Consider the following 15,185-nt stretch of genomic DNA (forward strand, 5'->3'; position numbering starts at 1 on the left):
GGCAGGGCCTGCCGTGTTTGCAGCGCAGTGGCAGGTTTTGATGAGAAGCAGCTTCATTTCCAAACCTTCAGCCATCCCCAGACTACCAGATAAGGATGGTTTAGGTCCCCTATCTGTCCTCTCCCATGTCTTGGGAGCAAGAAGAGGTCAGGTCTAAGACGGACTCACCCACTCTCATTTCCTCTCTGCCATGTGCAAGGCCTTGTTATTCTTTCCTTGGTCTCTTGCTCCAGTTTTCAGTTTTCCTGCCTCTTTTATTCAATGCAGAAATCCCACTGAAATGTCTGTTTTTCCACAGATTTCTCCAAGTCCAGATTAAACTTCTATTTTACTTCTAACCACTTTTGGATCACTGAGCTCCTTGGTTCCTTATCATTACAGTGGCTGAGGCTGATGTCTGCCCAGATCCCCCTTACAGGAAGCCTCCAAGTACAGCTATTTGGGGAAGCTCATTGTGTTCAGAATGTGTTTTTACCCACTCGCTTTTTGTTTCTGCCAAAGCAATAAATAATTATAGCCAGAGTGCCACCACCTTTGATCTGAAAAGTGGAACCCTACTTGATAAGGACAGTAAGCACTCTGCCTTTGAAGGAAAGACCCCAAGTACAGGGCTTTGCAAGGGTAGCTTGACACATCCCCCTCTGGGGTGGAATTGTCATGACTTCTTGCATATTTGGTTTCATTTCCTTCTCAAATATAAACAGAAGCCAGCGGTTTTTTTGTTTTGTTTTGTTTTGTTTTAAGGAGCATTTCATGAGGATAAAAACAAAATAATAAATGCCCAATTCAGAAGGTAGGGGGAGAATAGAGATTATAAGTGTTCCTCTCACAACTCGGTTTATAAAAGGCACAATTCTAGCTCAGCCATGAGAGGAACGATTCCTGTGGTTGGGCTCTGGGCTCTTCTGAAGCCCATTATGACTGCCCTATTCATAGCGTTGCTATCGCTGTGGAATTCTTTGGCGAGTGACGCACAGTTCAAGAAAGGGGAAGCTATATTTTTTTCTTTTTCCTCTTATTGAAAAAAAAAAGGGAATTCTTGCAGAGGTAGATTTTCCAAGGGAGGGCTCAGGACCACAAATTCATACCACCTCCAAAAGAAGACAAAGACTTTCCTTAGAAAATATTTCTAAGTGGAAAAGCCTTTAGACAGAAACCCATTGAGATGGCCTGTTGCCAAACCCACCCCCTTTCTGCTTTCCCTGTGGAATCTCATTTAAGTGGAAGCCTTCAAGAGTTTAGTCCTCCCCGCCCAGGCCAGCAGGCCACGTGCCCATTGAAGTGTCAGAGGCCTTGGCAAAGGCCGTGTCTGGACGTGGAGGTGCTTTCCCAGCTCCCTCTCCCAGCTGCCTCTCCCCGACATGGTGGAACTCCCTCTGGGTCTGAGCCTCCCAAGGGATGGAAGGTCTGATGGTCAGGACTCTCTGACTCGAGCTTGACCACTCTGGCTAGAGCTGCTTAATGAAAAAGAGAGTGGTTGTGAAGATGCAGGGTATCTCACAGGTCCCCAGGGCCGGGATGAAGGTCTGAGGCCAGAGCCTCTGAAGATGTCAGGACCTTCTCTCCGTGTTCACCACAGCCTGCGTTTGTGACCCATTTCTTCCTGCTCCCACTACAGACTGGCTTTCTCACAACTTGTCCACATACAGGCTGATGGGCAGCCCACTGCACCTTTTATGAAGTCTTCATCCTGTATTCAAATCCTTTGGGGCCAGATGTGGTTGGGAGTTCAGAGCATTTTAGGTGTTAGAAAAATAACAACATGCATCAACCATATATTATTTAATATCCCAGTGGGGTCCTGGGAAGCACCCCACAGTCAGACACACTGACACCTCTACCAGGTAACCCATGAACAGTCTCTAAGTGGGGTACTGAGTACTGCCAACAGTCTCATGTCAGTCAAGGCTAATTTTGCTGCCTAATGTGTCTGCCAAATATGTTTTAAAAAAATGCTTGCAGTTTTCAGAGCTTTTGGATTTCTGAATTGTGGATGAGGGAGTGTAGACTTCTTAGAGATCCATCAACCATGAGCAGACAGAACCTCTCTATCTAATTTCAGTGCTGATTTCCCAGGAGAGAGACTCTGATTGGTCCAGCTGTGGTCAGGTGGCCATTCTTGGTCCAGTCAACGGAGGCCCCATGAGGCCTGCCTATGAGGTTGTGGTGAGGAGAAAGGCTCTGATTGGTCCAGCTACAGTCACGTGGCCACTGCTGGTCCAATCAGCTGAGGCCTGGCTATGGGGTCATGGTGAGCAGCTTTGGGGGTAGGGAGCTGAGCAGCCTCCTCAGTGTGTATACACCACAGAGGGCCAGACAGGGCTGGGGTGAGCACCTGTGATGACCTCAACATTAGTGTCTCCACCTTAGTAAGACTTTGTAACCACTGGCAGAGAAAGAACAGCAAGAGCGCTAAGAGCCACAAGTATTGTCTGCACCATCCTCGTCCTGAAGCACCGGGGGGAGCCCTCCAAGCCCCCACCAAGCAGATGTGGTGGTGTGGCTCTTAAGACCCCAAGTCTGTCTCACATGCCCTGTCTGTGGCTTCCCCATCCAAGTGTAAGTCCTGACGACAAGTGAACCAGTGAGAAGCTGGGACCCACCCCAAACAGTCAGCCTCAATCCGAATTTAATCTCAGCACACATCAGCCAGGCAAGAGGGATGTTACAAGCTTCTTTCCTTAGTGTGTGTGGTTGTATAACTTTTAAGAAGATTTGACCTCCTTCTGTACAACTGTGGATGTAGGAGTGTTGACACTGCCCAAAGCTGAAATCCAACACCTCATGTCATTTATCAGGAGATTAATTGCCCACCCAGGGCAGCTTGGAGGGGAATATTCAGAGAATTTCAACAGGTTCTGAGCTGCCTCGAGTTTTATAAAGTTTATCCTGAGTCGCTTTGGGACATAGTGCTACACCTTCCTAGAGGTGTGAGGTGCCCTGAATTCTGAGCAGAATCCTCAGAAAAGGAGATGGACAAATGGAGGGAGTTCCAGCTGAGCAGAGGAAGGAAGTATTACCTCTGGACTCTGTTGTGGGGCCTGGGGCTCCCAGACTACTGTAGCCACAGGGGACGGTGTCTGCAGGTGGGAGAGTGGAATACAGGTGGAGTTGAGTGTACCTTCTTGCCTGGGGTCATGGTCAGAATCCCTCCATCTGAGGTTGGGACCACCTGCTTTGCAGAGTCTCTACTTCCCTGATGTTCACACCAAAGAGCCCAGAAAGAGATCTTCATCCCTTTCAAATCTGGTCTTTCTAACTTACCTCAAAAGAGCCTCTACTTTTCTACCCAAATCCCATTTTCATCTCTGCCTAAATCAGAGTATATGCTCATAAACGTTCATAAAACTGGTGGTTTGTTTTCAGCAGCACCATTTTGCCCCCTTGGTATATTTGACCCCCCGAGTTCTCCATTCAGAAAGAAAACAGTGATGGTGGAAAGAAACCAGGATGGGGCGAAGAGGCCAGGGTCTGGCTCTGCCAACTGAGGGACTCTGGACAGCCATGCACGTTCTCTGAGCCTGTGTGATCGTCTGTAAGATAGAATGATGACAGCACCCACCTGAAATGCGTAGACACTACTTAGCATGCTGCATGGCACCATCATCATTACTACTGCTACTGAATGAATCTCCTCAAAGCTCAGTGACTCCAGAAATTGAGGCAGCACTTCAGTTTAAATGTAATCCATAGTTTTGAAACTGCTTTGTCCAAGGGATCCATCCTTACAGTGAAACACTAGAGGAAGCCCAGTATGTGGAGAAGGTATACCCATCCATTCAAGATGGGGACTGTGTGCTGCCTCTGTCTCAGTGGCTCTCTGAGATGCTCAAAGGAAACCTCAGGGTCCTAAAGAGCACCTCCAAAATCTTGTCAAGTTAGCTTCCCAGAACCTGATCTCAGTTTACATTTCAGTCTCCCATAGTTCTCCTTTCACTGGCTACCATCTTGGGTTATTCCTTCTAAATGGAGGGACAACTGCCCCCAGCTTGCCAGCTGGAGAAATGGATCATTCCTTCTAGTATGCCCTGTCCTCTGACAGCTCAGGATCAGACCCATGAGGCAGTCTGCCTCATTGGGGATTTGCTGTGTACTTGTCTACAAGACAACCAGGGCCTTGAAAGGCATGCATGACTCATCTTTCTTTCCCAAGCAGTGCCAAAAGAGTGCCTTGTGTGAGAGAGGGGCTCCATCCATGTTTGTTAAATGAATAAATGAATCATTGTTTCTTTGCTTACCTGGGAATCTACCCTTCACAGCAGATTTTTCCCCCCACAGCTAACTGGAACAGCCAAGTTGAACATCTGCACTGTGCCCCTGTAGCTTCTTTCTAGTGTTCTAAGACAAGGCTTATTTTGTTGATCATGTTGATCAGCAGCGCTCCATGGGAGAGGAGCTCTATGGAAAGCTGTTGACCACAGTGGCAGTTTAGTGAATGATGTCACCCTATCACAAAAGCTCCAGAACCTGGATAAGACAACATGTCTGCTCTGACAAGAACTCTCCAGCTAGGATGCCAAGGTCTACTGAGGCCAAGTCAGCTCCAGAAGCCTTTTTTTCTTTTACCCCTGCCCTTGCTCACCTGAGACCACCAGAAGGACCCACTGGGGAAGGTTCATGGTGGAGACAAAGGGCCTGGCAGAGACAGCACAAAGATGTTGGTGTTTCTCTCTCTGGAAGTTCCTTTGCAAAATAAGTGTATAAACCACATTAGAATTAGGTGACTGAGAGAGAGAAAAGGTGCATTTATCTTTCTCAATTGTGTACAAAAGAACAAAATCCATTCATTTATTAAAAAATAAATAATCCTAAAGCTTTCCTACAAAGATCAATTACAAGGAAAGGAAGTCCCCTTTCACCACTACTTTTTCAACATCATACTGGAAGTCCTAGTTAATGCAACAAGACAAGAAAAGGAAATAAGAGGTACAGTAAGTCTCCTACATACAAACAAGTTCAGTTCTGAGAGCGCATTCATAAGTCCAATTTGTTTGTAAGTCCAACAGAGTTAGCCTAGCTACCCAACTAACACAATCGGCTCTTTAGTACTGTACTGAAATAGGTTTATAATACATTCGCATCTTTGAAAGTTCGCAACTTAAAGGTTCATATGTAGGGGACTTACTATATACAGATTGGGAAGAAAGAAAACTACCTTTATTTGCAGATGACATAATCATCTATGTAGAAAATCCAAAAGAATCAACAGAAAAAACCTCCTAGAACTAGTAAGGGATTATAGCAAGGTTGCAGGATATAAGGTACATTACATGTCAGTCGCTTCCCTATATAACAACAATGAGCAAGTGGAGTTTGAAATTAAAAACACAATGCCAGGGACCTCCCTGGCAGTCCAGAGGTTAAGACTCTGCGCTTCCACTACAGAGGCCTGGTCGGGGAACTAAGATCCTGCATGCCGTACCATGCAGCCAAAAAATAAAATTAAAAAATAAAAGGAACACTGCTGAAATTCTTAAAACAAAAACACAATGCCATTTACATTAGCACCCCCAAAATGAAATAATTAGGTATAAGTCTAACAAAATATGTATAAGATCTACATGAGGAAAACTACAAAACTCTGATGAATGAAATAAAACAATTACAAAAATGGGGAAATATTCCATATCAATGGAAAGATACCAAGATGCCAATTCTTTCCAATTTGATCTAGAGATTCAGGACAATCCTGATGAAAATTCCAGCAAGTTATTTTGGGTATATCGACAAACTGACTCTAAAGTTTATGTAGAAAGATGAAAATATTTACCAAGACCTTCTGTGAGCCAGGTCCTGGGACTGACCTGAGGACAAAAGATGAAAGTTCAGTTCCTTGTCTTCCAAGGGCTCCCATTTCCATCAGTTCTTCAATCTAAAGGTAATTACCATCCATCCCCTTCAAAATCCTGTAGCAACAGGATCCACCTTATAAGAAATCCCCTTGTATATGGGAGTTGCTCAAACAATTATAGGACAGTAGGATTTGAGGGCTTTAATGGAGGTGTGTGCAAAGTGCAGATAGAGAGTCCAAGTCAGAGGTGGCATGAGGAGAGAGCTCTGGAGTGGAAGTTTCTGGGGTGCCAGGAATCTTCCAGAAAGCTAAGTGCAGGGAGGGATTTCCAGGCAGAGGGAACAATCTAGGCAAAGGCGTGAGATCTTGGCATGTTCTGGGAGCTCACTTTGTTCCAGCAGCAGCAGAAATCAGGGTTTCCATCCTGCCTGGGGGCATGGCTCTTACAAGTTGTCCTAGAGGCTTCTGTGTCCCCTTTCTGTTCCTTATTCCTGCTCTGTTTCTTCCAGGGCCTTCTTACCACATACCACAGCCCTGCAGCTTTTAACCAGAGGCTGGGGAGCACTAAAGCTTTAGCAAAAGCCACTGCCGTGGAGACACCCCTGGGCCTGCTCCCCTCACTGGGAGGCCTTCTTGTTCGCCTCCTTCCCCTTTCCCACCCCAGGCTCACCCTTGATACATAGTCAACTTGCTTAGAGGTTAGCACACCACAAAATGTTTGTTCTGCCTGGTATTTTTAATACCTTAAGGAAAAAGAAATACTGTGTCTTTGCAAAGGATAAAGAGAACAAGGTACAGAAAAGCCCACAGTGCCCTCACCTCTGTGTCATTCACCTGATTTCTCCATTTTATGTTTCACGCGTTCCAAGGCCTGGGTGCAACATGTGCCATGTACCTGTGACCTTGATCCCATGCCGACTTCTCGTCTCTTGGGCTGGCCTGTCGCTCACGTGCATCTGCACCCTGCATGGCCCCCAAACCCCATCCCACGTCAACGTCCCCCCCTTTCCCTCCTTAGATAAGCCGTGTGAACTCTACTGCTCGCCCCTCGGGAAGGAGTCCCCGCTGCTGGTGGCCGACAGGGTCCTGGACGGCACGCCTTGCGGGCCCTACGAGACCGACCTCTGTGTGCACGGCAGGTGCCAGGTGACGTGTTTTCCTTGTGTCCTTGGCAGGGCTTTGGAGGGGAGGCTCCCTCCAGAGGGGCTCAGGGTGGCGGGGGCCTGGGTGAGGAATTGCATCGGTGGTGCTGCCACCTGCAGCCTGGCACCCCTCCCTCCCTCAGCAGTGACTGAGCATGAGGCCCAAGTGCAGGCCAACCAAGAGTTGAGGCGCTGAAAGAGTAGTGGCAACATGGGTCATCTCAAAAAACTTGGAGTAACTTTAGACAACATGACAAAGGGAAGAGCAGACAGACTACTAGGTGGGACTGGAAGATGTATACGAACATATGTGTTTGGACAAGCTGTGCTTGGTTAGCTATAAAAGATATAGTAAAACTGAGCAGATGCCTTCACAGGTGGTACCTGGGGATGTGACTATGCTTGGCTTTGGGGGACTGCTCCACCCACTGGAATATAATCCCCAGACCCATCCTGATGTTGGATGTCTGTGATTCATCAGCATGATGAAAGATGTCATTTAAGAAGACAACGAGAAAGGAGGGAGGGAGGGTGTCCGATCATTTCAACCCTAGTGGATTTTTTTCCCTGCAAAGTCCAAACTAGTCTAAGACTAGGATTCTTCAGGGAAAAACTTGACAGTATCCAGACTCCTTTGGCACTGCCTGGCTTTGTTATCAAATACGAATATGTAGGAGTGATAGACACTTAGTGCCCCAGAGTCTTGGCCAGGCATCCTCTTGGGGAAGGAGAGGCGACAGGCCCTCCGGGCTGCTGCACTGTAGCAAAGAATGGGCAGAGCCTGTGGCGGAGATGTGAACAATGATCTTATCATTATCATTGAAAGAAAAATGGCTGATGGTTCTGGTTCTTTGGTAAACCTGCTAGCAAGCCAAGTGCAAGATCTGTTTCTGTCCTAAATTATACACTTGCATGGGCCATGGTGCAGCCCAATGATGTATGTTCCTTTAGCAAACACTTCCCAAGTTAAAAGCACTTGTATTCTTTAGAGCAGCACCAGCTGAGCCACCTCCAGCCTCTCACCAGCATCTTCTGCAGTGTTCTTATCAGTGTGGAAACATTTCTAAGAATCCTGAAATTTTCTGGCCAGTGCGGTCCACGTTAAGTGGCCAGACATGATTTCAGCTCTAAGCGATCAGTGCCAGTGTGCCCCTTCCGTGACTTTGGTTCTAACTGCAGCCTTTTCAATTAGGAAATCTCCCCCCATACCATGACAGTGAAACTCTCAGTCCTTTAGTGAGTACAGCAGGGCTTTTGAGCTGCCACTCAAGGTATTTCAATAGCCTTAAGTGTGCAGTCATCAGGGCACCATCGAGCCAGAGCCTGCCCTGCACTTGGGTGTGACATGAATGACATGTGTACACTCGCCTTCCCATTCCCACCTCCATCCCATTCCACCCCCCAGTACATCTCAAATGCCTCTACCACCATCTTCATCATTGCATTTACTCACCCTGCGCTGAGACTTAGTGCTCACCAAACATGACCCCTCAAGGCAGGGGGCTCTAGAGCACGGAGGTGCAGACGCTGGCCCCTCTCACAGTGCTCTACAGTAGGTGGGGTTCATGCTCCCTAGAGCCTCACCCTGACAATGGGGAGACCACTGCCTGCCAGTTCTTGGAAGTACCGTCTCCTCTACCTGGAAGCATCCCAGTGACCCACTGCCTCCAGGCCGCCCACCAGTCCTAGCAGAAGGACCGCTGTCCTGGGATATGGCAGCACACCTGCCAGCAAGCACCTCATGAGAGAAACAACTTGCTTTCTGAAGGAAGTTAAAAATCCCATCTGTAATTTTTCTAAGAGTGCTCGTTCTTCAGAGAGAATCTATGAAGGTTAACTTTAGCCCAAGGTTAACTCAAGTCTCACAAAAATCCAAATTAGTAAAGTCAGAGTTAATGAAGTTTTATAATAACATTGAGCATATTTAAATAAGACTAAGAAATTAAGTACAAATACAGTATGCCTAGTTACAGTGATTGCCAAAGTGGAAAGTTCTGGATTTCTGTGGTCCTTGTGAATGAGTAAGGCAAGGAATATTGGTTAAAGAGAAGACGAGTAATAGTAATAAAAAGATATCTCAGGGGTTTTGTGAGCAGAGGGTCTGTACCTATTCATCAATGTCATTATCTAATTATAGTGGATAAAAGGTAGAAATCATCCATATTTTATGTAAGACAGCACTTCCAGAAATGTTGCCATGGTTTACTTGCTAGCTTTTCCCACTCTTCCCTTCAGCTATAAATTTTGCTATTTTGGGGTAGCAGAAGGAGTTCTGGGAAATTCTGAGAAACATGGTGACTACTTGGTGGGGAATGGCAGGGACGAGAGGCTCCAAAATGGCATTTTGAGAAGATTCCACTAAGCTCCAAATAGCAGGCTGATTCAAACCATAACATGAAACACGGAAATACCATTTTACTCTGTTTTATGAGGACTGAGTTAAGTTTCATTTCAGTGAGTCACAAATTACTTAACATGCTGAAATGAAACTTAACAGCGCTCATAAAAGTGGGAGTGAGTTGGGGGAAGAAACACAAACATTGTCTATTTTTCAGCAAGTCCCTATAAATCAGGAGTCCCATCATTAATGACTCCTACTGTTGGCCTCCAGAAGCAAGGAAATCAAGTTAATACGCCTCTAATGTGCAACTTGCCTCAAAGCTGCTGACCGGCAGTGGGTGAGTCAAATGGATGGACATGTCTGCATGGACCTGGGACCAGATATGCTTGGCTTTTCTTTAAGGCCTCATCAGCTAACGTACACTTGCAGCCAATGTACTCCGATTACAGTCACATTTCCTTGGGACCCTAACTTGTGTACACATCCCTGGCTTGATGAACACCCAAACAAAACACCTTCAGGGCCTATAAGCTTATTGAGTGGAGAGATTGTGTCTGATTGTCTGTGTTCTCCAAGGGGCTGGCTTAAAGGACAGACAGCCTCTGATTGCATTTTACAAAGAAAAAAAGAGTGGGTGGGTCCCCTGCTCTTAGGACTTCAGCGATTCTGGAATCCGGAGCTTATTTCAATGGACCATTTTCATTGCCCAGAATTTATTGGCCTCTTATTTTGTGGTCTATTAGGCAAGTGGAATTACTGCTAGAATCTAAGAGAATTATAAGAGGCTCTGGCCTCAGAGTCCCCCTGTGTAAAAAGGGGTAACAAGCATGCAGGAATCTGTACCGGGTGTTTATGCACGCATGGGCCTTTCAACAGTGCTGAAACTTTATCCACAGCGGTGCTTAAAACTCTGAAGTCATTCCCTGTATCCCTTTTATCTGATTAACCTCCCATAGCAACTTCTGGATTAAGGCAGCAGACTGAGCTACATGTTCACCCCTCTTCCATCCCAGGACTCCACTAATCCAGTGGTTAAGGCAGAATAGCACAAACCATGGTGGTGAAGAGAAGCAGAGGCCCCCCTTTGACAAGAGGGCAGAAGTAGATGGAAGTTTCACTGAAGAAACAGAGGCCAGAACTGGAACAGATGGAGAGTCACAACCAAAAGGAAAGCAAGATGCTTGAGGAAGTCTAGTACTTGGGAATGGAGTGGGAGAGAGGAGTTGGCTGAAAATAATGAGTTACCATTGCTGACCATGCCCAGCCTGGCACTGGGAGCTTGACGGGCTGTTAGGAAGTTATCTTCAGGCTCTTTTCCGAAGTTGTGTGATAAGCTGTTCAGGGACAGCTGAAGCAGGGGAGGGACCCCAGTATTCTAGCATAGCTCCCACCCTCTAGGACCGGGGGCAGAGCCCAGCTTCCCTCCCACCAGTCCCAAATGGAAGACTGCCACCCTCGCATCTGGAGTTCCATCAGTTGGCCCTTCTGTGCCTCATTCTCAAATACGAGTGGTCAACCAGAGATCATCAGCTCTCTGAAGAAAACCAGCAGCAGGAATGAGAAAGACCAAGAAAAACAAACAGGAAAACTGACCCTGGCAGAAAATTGAGATAATTACTGAATTCTGTATGCAGCCAAATGATCAACCAAGCATGCAGGCAAAATAAAGCAATTTTGAGACATGGAAGAACTCAGACATTTTATTTTCCATGCATCCATTCTGAAGAAATGACATGTAGTTTAGCAAGACAAGGGTGAAGTCCGGAATGAGGAAGACGAGCCCAGCAGGACTTAGTGGAGCTGACCCAGGAGCCCAGACAATGCTGGGATGGGGGCTGCATCGCTGGCTGAAAGTAGCAACTAAATTTAAAACAAGAAGTCAGTGGTGTCCCTCGAACAGCAGAGAGAGAGTGAGGCAGTAGTTGGAAGATAGCTATTAAGTTGAAGAAAGGAAGCGCTTCTCCTCTCAGCCAGAAAACTAAACACAAACAAGACCATCGAAACCTGTGTGAGGAAGTCCCAGTGCAAACATTAGAAAGTTAAACTGCGCTGTTGTGGGAGGGGTGACTCTGCTGTCAGGCTGGGGGTGCAGAGGGCCTGGTTTGAAAACCAAAGTCTCCTATTCCCAGTCTGGCCCAGGGCCGAGCTTGATGAGAGGTCAGCATTTTTGTGTGTTTATTGAACACGTATTCTGTGCTCAGCACCATGCTGGCCACTGTGTTTGGGTTGAGGACAAGAGTACAGAGGATTATAAGACACTGTCTTCCACATGCTTAGGGTGCATCTGTCGGGAAGATGAGACTGACTCATGGGAAACCCTAACAGCCACAGGTGAAGGTGTGATCAAGAGCCAGTGAGAGACTGGGTTTAGACAGAGCGGAAAGAACATTCCATGTGCTGGACGCTGAAAGGTGCACTGGGCATGCAGTGCTCAGTAGGACCAAGACGGTTCCTGTCCCCATGCACCGTACAGACAAGAAACACGTAAGCTCACAGGCCTGGTCATTGCTGGGACTGGCCCGTGTGAGGATGGAACAGTGTCGTAGACCGTGGGCTGCGAGTGGCGCAGCAGGGCCCTCCGAGGAGACAGAGCCAGCCCAGCGGAGACATGGTGGGGAACGCTCCCAGCAGAAGGCAGCAGGGGCGAGGCGGGCACATTCCAGAAACAGTGGAGGGCAGGGGGCAGAGGCTCCAGGGCCTGGGTCAGGCAGGGCCAGGCAGGCTGTGGCTGGAATCTGGGTTTATTCTGACTGTGGGTGTGATGGAGCTCGCGGGAGCTGGAGGTGGTTGGACTCAGTGTGCACTTGGAGAAGGAGGGAGGGAAGCTGGGGGGCTGAGCGGTTGGGATGAGATCAGGGAGGGCCCCAGGTTCCTAAGTGCGGGCATACTCGATAGGCAGTGGGGTCCACAGCCACGACCAGGTAAAGATCAATCTGGCAGCAGCGGGGAGAAAACCAGTGTGATAAGTCATTTGCTGAGTAATGAGGGTCTAAACTGGGCAGTGGCCATGAGCACAGAGAAGAAATAGACACTAGAGAGGTTTCAGGGGACAAAGCCACGAGGCTGGCACCTAAGTGAGTATATCAAGAAGAGGGGTTGGAAATGGCCTGGAGGCCTCAGGCTTAGGGCCGGAAAGGCAGCCGTGTCTGTCAGCTCCAGGAGGGCGGCAAGAGGCATCCAACAGTAGAAGTGAGAAGTCAGGAGCCAGCAGCTTTAGAGGAGGAGCCGGTGTTTCCGTGTGGCCCCACCGAGGTCAGTGTCCTGGCCAGAGAGTCTAGGGGTGTTGTCAGCAGACCGGCCTTCTGTGAGCCTGGGTGGGAGGGCGAGTGTGAGGTTTAAGAGCCGTCTGCATGTGAGTGATTGTTGCAACTTAAGGAGAAGGTGACATTACCAAGAAAAATCAGAAGCAGAAGGGGCACGAGAGCTGCCCGCTTTCGGACAAGAGATGGGGGAGGCAGAACTGTCCAAGGGATCGGGAGAGAATCACACAAGAGACGCCTCGGATACCCGCTCCCTTCTCGGCCTCTGTCTTAGCGTCTTTATTCCAGGTTAGGCATGTAACAGGAGTCCAGTAACCGTGCTTTGGGTGAATGAATGTATGCACAGCCGCAGATGGGGTATCATCAGATGCTACAGAGTGACAGATCAAAGATGAGGATGGAGAAATGGTCACTGGATGTGGTGACCAGGAGGTTGTATGTCACTGGTGATGGTCCATCGAGCAGCAGCAGGAATCTGGGTACAGAATCCAGATTGCAAATCACTAAAGATGGATATTCTTCACTTCTGTCCTGTTCATGGTCCATTCCTCCCCCTCCTCCAGAACATAGTTCTGAGCACTAATGCTTTTCTAGTCTTTTTGCATGTTTCACAGGAACTGTCTCTACCAAAAGAACTTGTGCTTTTCCTGCCAGGTCCCTACCATCCTGAGCCTTTGATTAATTATGCCCCAGACAGTGTCCTCCCCTTGGTGTCACACACACTCTCACTTCAGCAGAGCAGGGCTCTAACCAACAGATGCTGAGTAGGAACTGCTTTGGAAGCTCAGAAATGGGTAGCAGGAATTCCTAGTGTATGTAGAAAAGTGACTGCCGGGGATCACTAAGATAACATGGGAAGATTCAAGAGTTTATTGTTTGGTGTTCCCTTTGATTTTGTCTTCTTGTCCTCTGGAACACCAAGCCTCATAAATACAGACATTAAATCTCCTCTAACATTCAGTATTTTTGGGGAAAAAAGAATCCCAGCCCCTTCCAAGAATATCGTATGTTGCTGGCACTACTGTGTAGCAAAGGGAGAAAATGCCACTGCTGGCAGATTAGTTTGGCTCTTGCCCCTTGGTTCTCAGATTTGCCGCTGTTCAGACACAGACCTCCCTGTGTGCTCTCCCTTTAAATTCATCTTGGCATCTAATATCATGCAGAGAGCAGAGCACACAAAACTGTCCCAGCTCCTGGGTGTCCCAGAGAATTAATTTACAGGGTGACCCTGCAAGCATCCCTGTTTGCACCTTACCTAAGAAGCCCACTGGGACAGACCATGACCCACTGCAGGTGGGGCTGCTTAACATCATGGGAGAGCCCACCTGCACTTGGGCCTTTGCACACAGCTCTCGTGCATCACCCCCAAGAGGGATAGAGGGAAGATGCAGTCCTACCTATCAATACCTTCTCCTTCCCCTTTGCCTTTTTTGGAGGGGCAGGGATTCTGTGGCAGAAGAGGGATAGAGGACAATTATCTGTTGAGCCCTGCTCTGCTCAAATGGAGAGAGGGGAGGGGGCTTGTCCCCCAGCCCCTTAGAAGGAAGATGGCCTGTGAACAGTCTCCATCCGTCCTGACAGGGCCAACCTCTCACCAGGGCCTGAGTGGTGAGCCTGGGTTTCTTGAACAAGAGGAGAGGTAATTTTTACAACAACTCTCTGAGATTGAGGTTAATATTCTCATTTTTAGAATGGGGAAACTGAGGCTCATGTCCAAATCTATAACGATCCTCAGGACACACATGGTGAACCTCAACTTTGAGTGCAACATTGACGGAAGAGAAGCTGACTGCCCACCTGCCGGGTAACTTAGCCCCTACTCCAGAAGCCAGTTAGCTACAATCTTAAGTCATGTCTGAGGATACTTTTGTTCTGAGAGGTGAAATTTTAACAAAAGAAACTAGTTTTTAAAATCAAAACAAAATGCTGGGTAAGGAAAGAGGAGAAAATTGCAGAGAAGTTTCCCCTTGTATCCAGCCTTTGACAGTTTAACACATAAGATGATGTGAATCCTGCAAACAAGGCTTTTGAAGGCTTCAGGTCTGGATCTCTGTTTCCTGGGTGGAGACCTGTGAGTAGGAAGTTCTGAACAGCCCTTAAACCAGCGTTCAGGTGATCTGTAAGGCCCTCATTTGAAGGCATTTTGGGTTTTATAACTAGACATTCTGTCATGATGGAGCTTCCCATAGATTGTTTACTTGACCTGAGCACCATTGTAAGAGGGCCCCAGTTCCTGGGAGCAGAGGGGAGTCAGCACTGTCCTCCACATCCCTCCAGGATACCTCAGCCCAGAACTGCTTTGACTCAGGGGTGACAGAGCTCCCAGTGGGAGCTCCACGCATGGGGCCTTTCCAGAGGGAGAAAGGACACTTCTTCAGGACATAGGGCTGGAGTCTCACAGCCGTGGCCATCTCCAGGAAGGTCTCTCTCTGAGTTCCAAACCTAGCCCATTGGTCTCCCAGTAAGCCCTAGGCCTGCAGCATCACCTGGGAATTCAGCGGAAACACAAATCCTTGGGCCCCACCCAGCAATGTGTGACCTACCCAGGCCTTCAGGTGATTGCAGTGTGCTGGAGTTTAATAAGTGCCACCCCACGTGACCTGTGTTCCTGGGCCCAGGAGATTATCTGTCTGCCCTAGAAATTCACCACA

The 15,185-nt window shown here is 47.9% G+C and overlaps 1 protein-coding gene across 5 annotated transcripts in view; it reads left to right on the top strand.

Annotated features, from left to right (window-relative positions):
- The window catches only part of ADAMTS17 (ADAM metallopeptidase with thrombospondin type 1 motif 17), a 351,667-nt gene that overhangs the window by 237,199 nt on the left and 99,283 nt on the right, over positions 1–15,185 (top strand). For all 5 annotated transcript variants that reach the window (XM_082617115.1, XM_082617116.1, XM_082617117.1 and 2 more), the window contains one exon: positions 6,810–6,937. In XM_082617115.1, the coding sequence (XP_082473241.1) occupies positions 6,810–6,937 (128 nt within the window). The remainder of the gene's footprint in view (positions 1–6,809; positions 6,938–15,185) is intronic.

The sequence above is a fragment of the Mesoplodon mirus genome (assembly GCF_964341445.2).
Source record: "Mesoplodon mirus genome assembly, chromosome: 4".
In the NCBI taxonomy this organism is placed as follows: Eukaryota; Metazoa; Chordata; class Mammalia; order Artiodactyla; family Ziphiidae; genus Mesoplodon; species Mesoplodon mirus.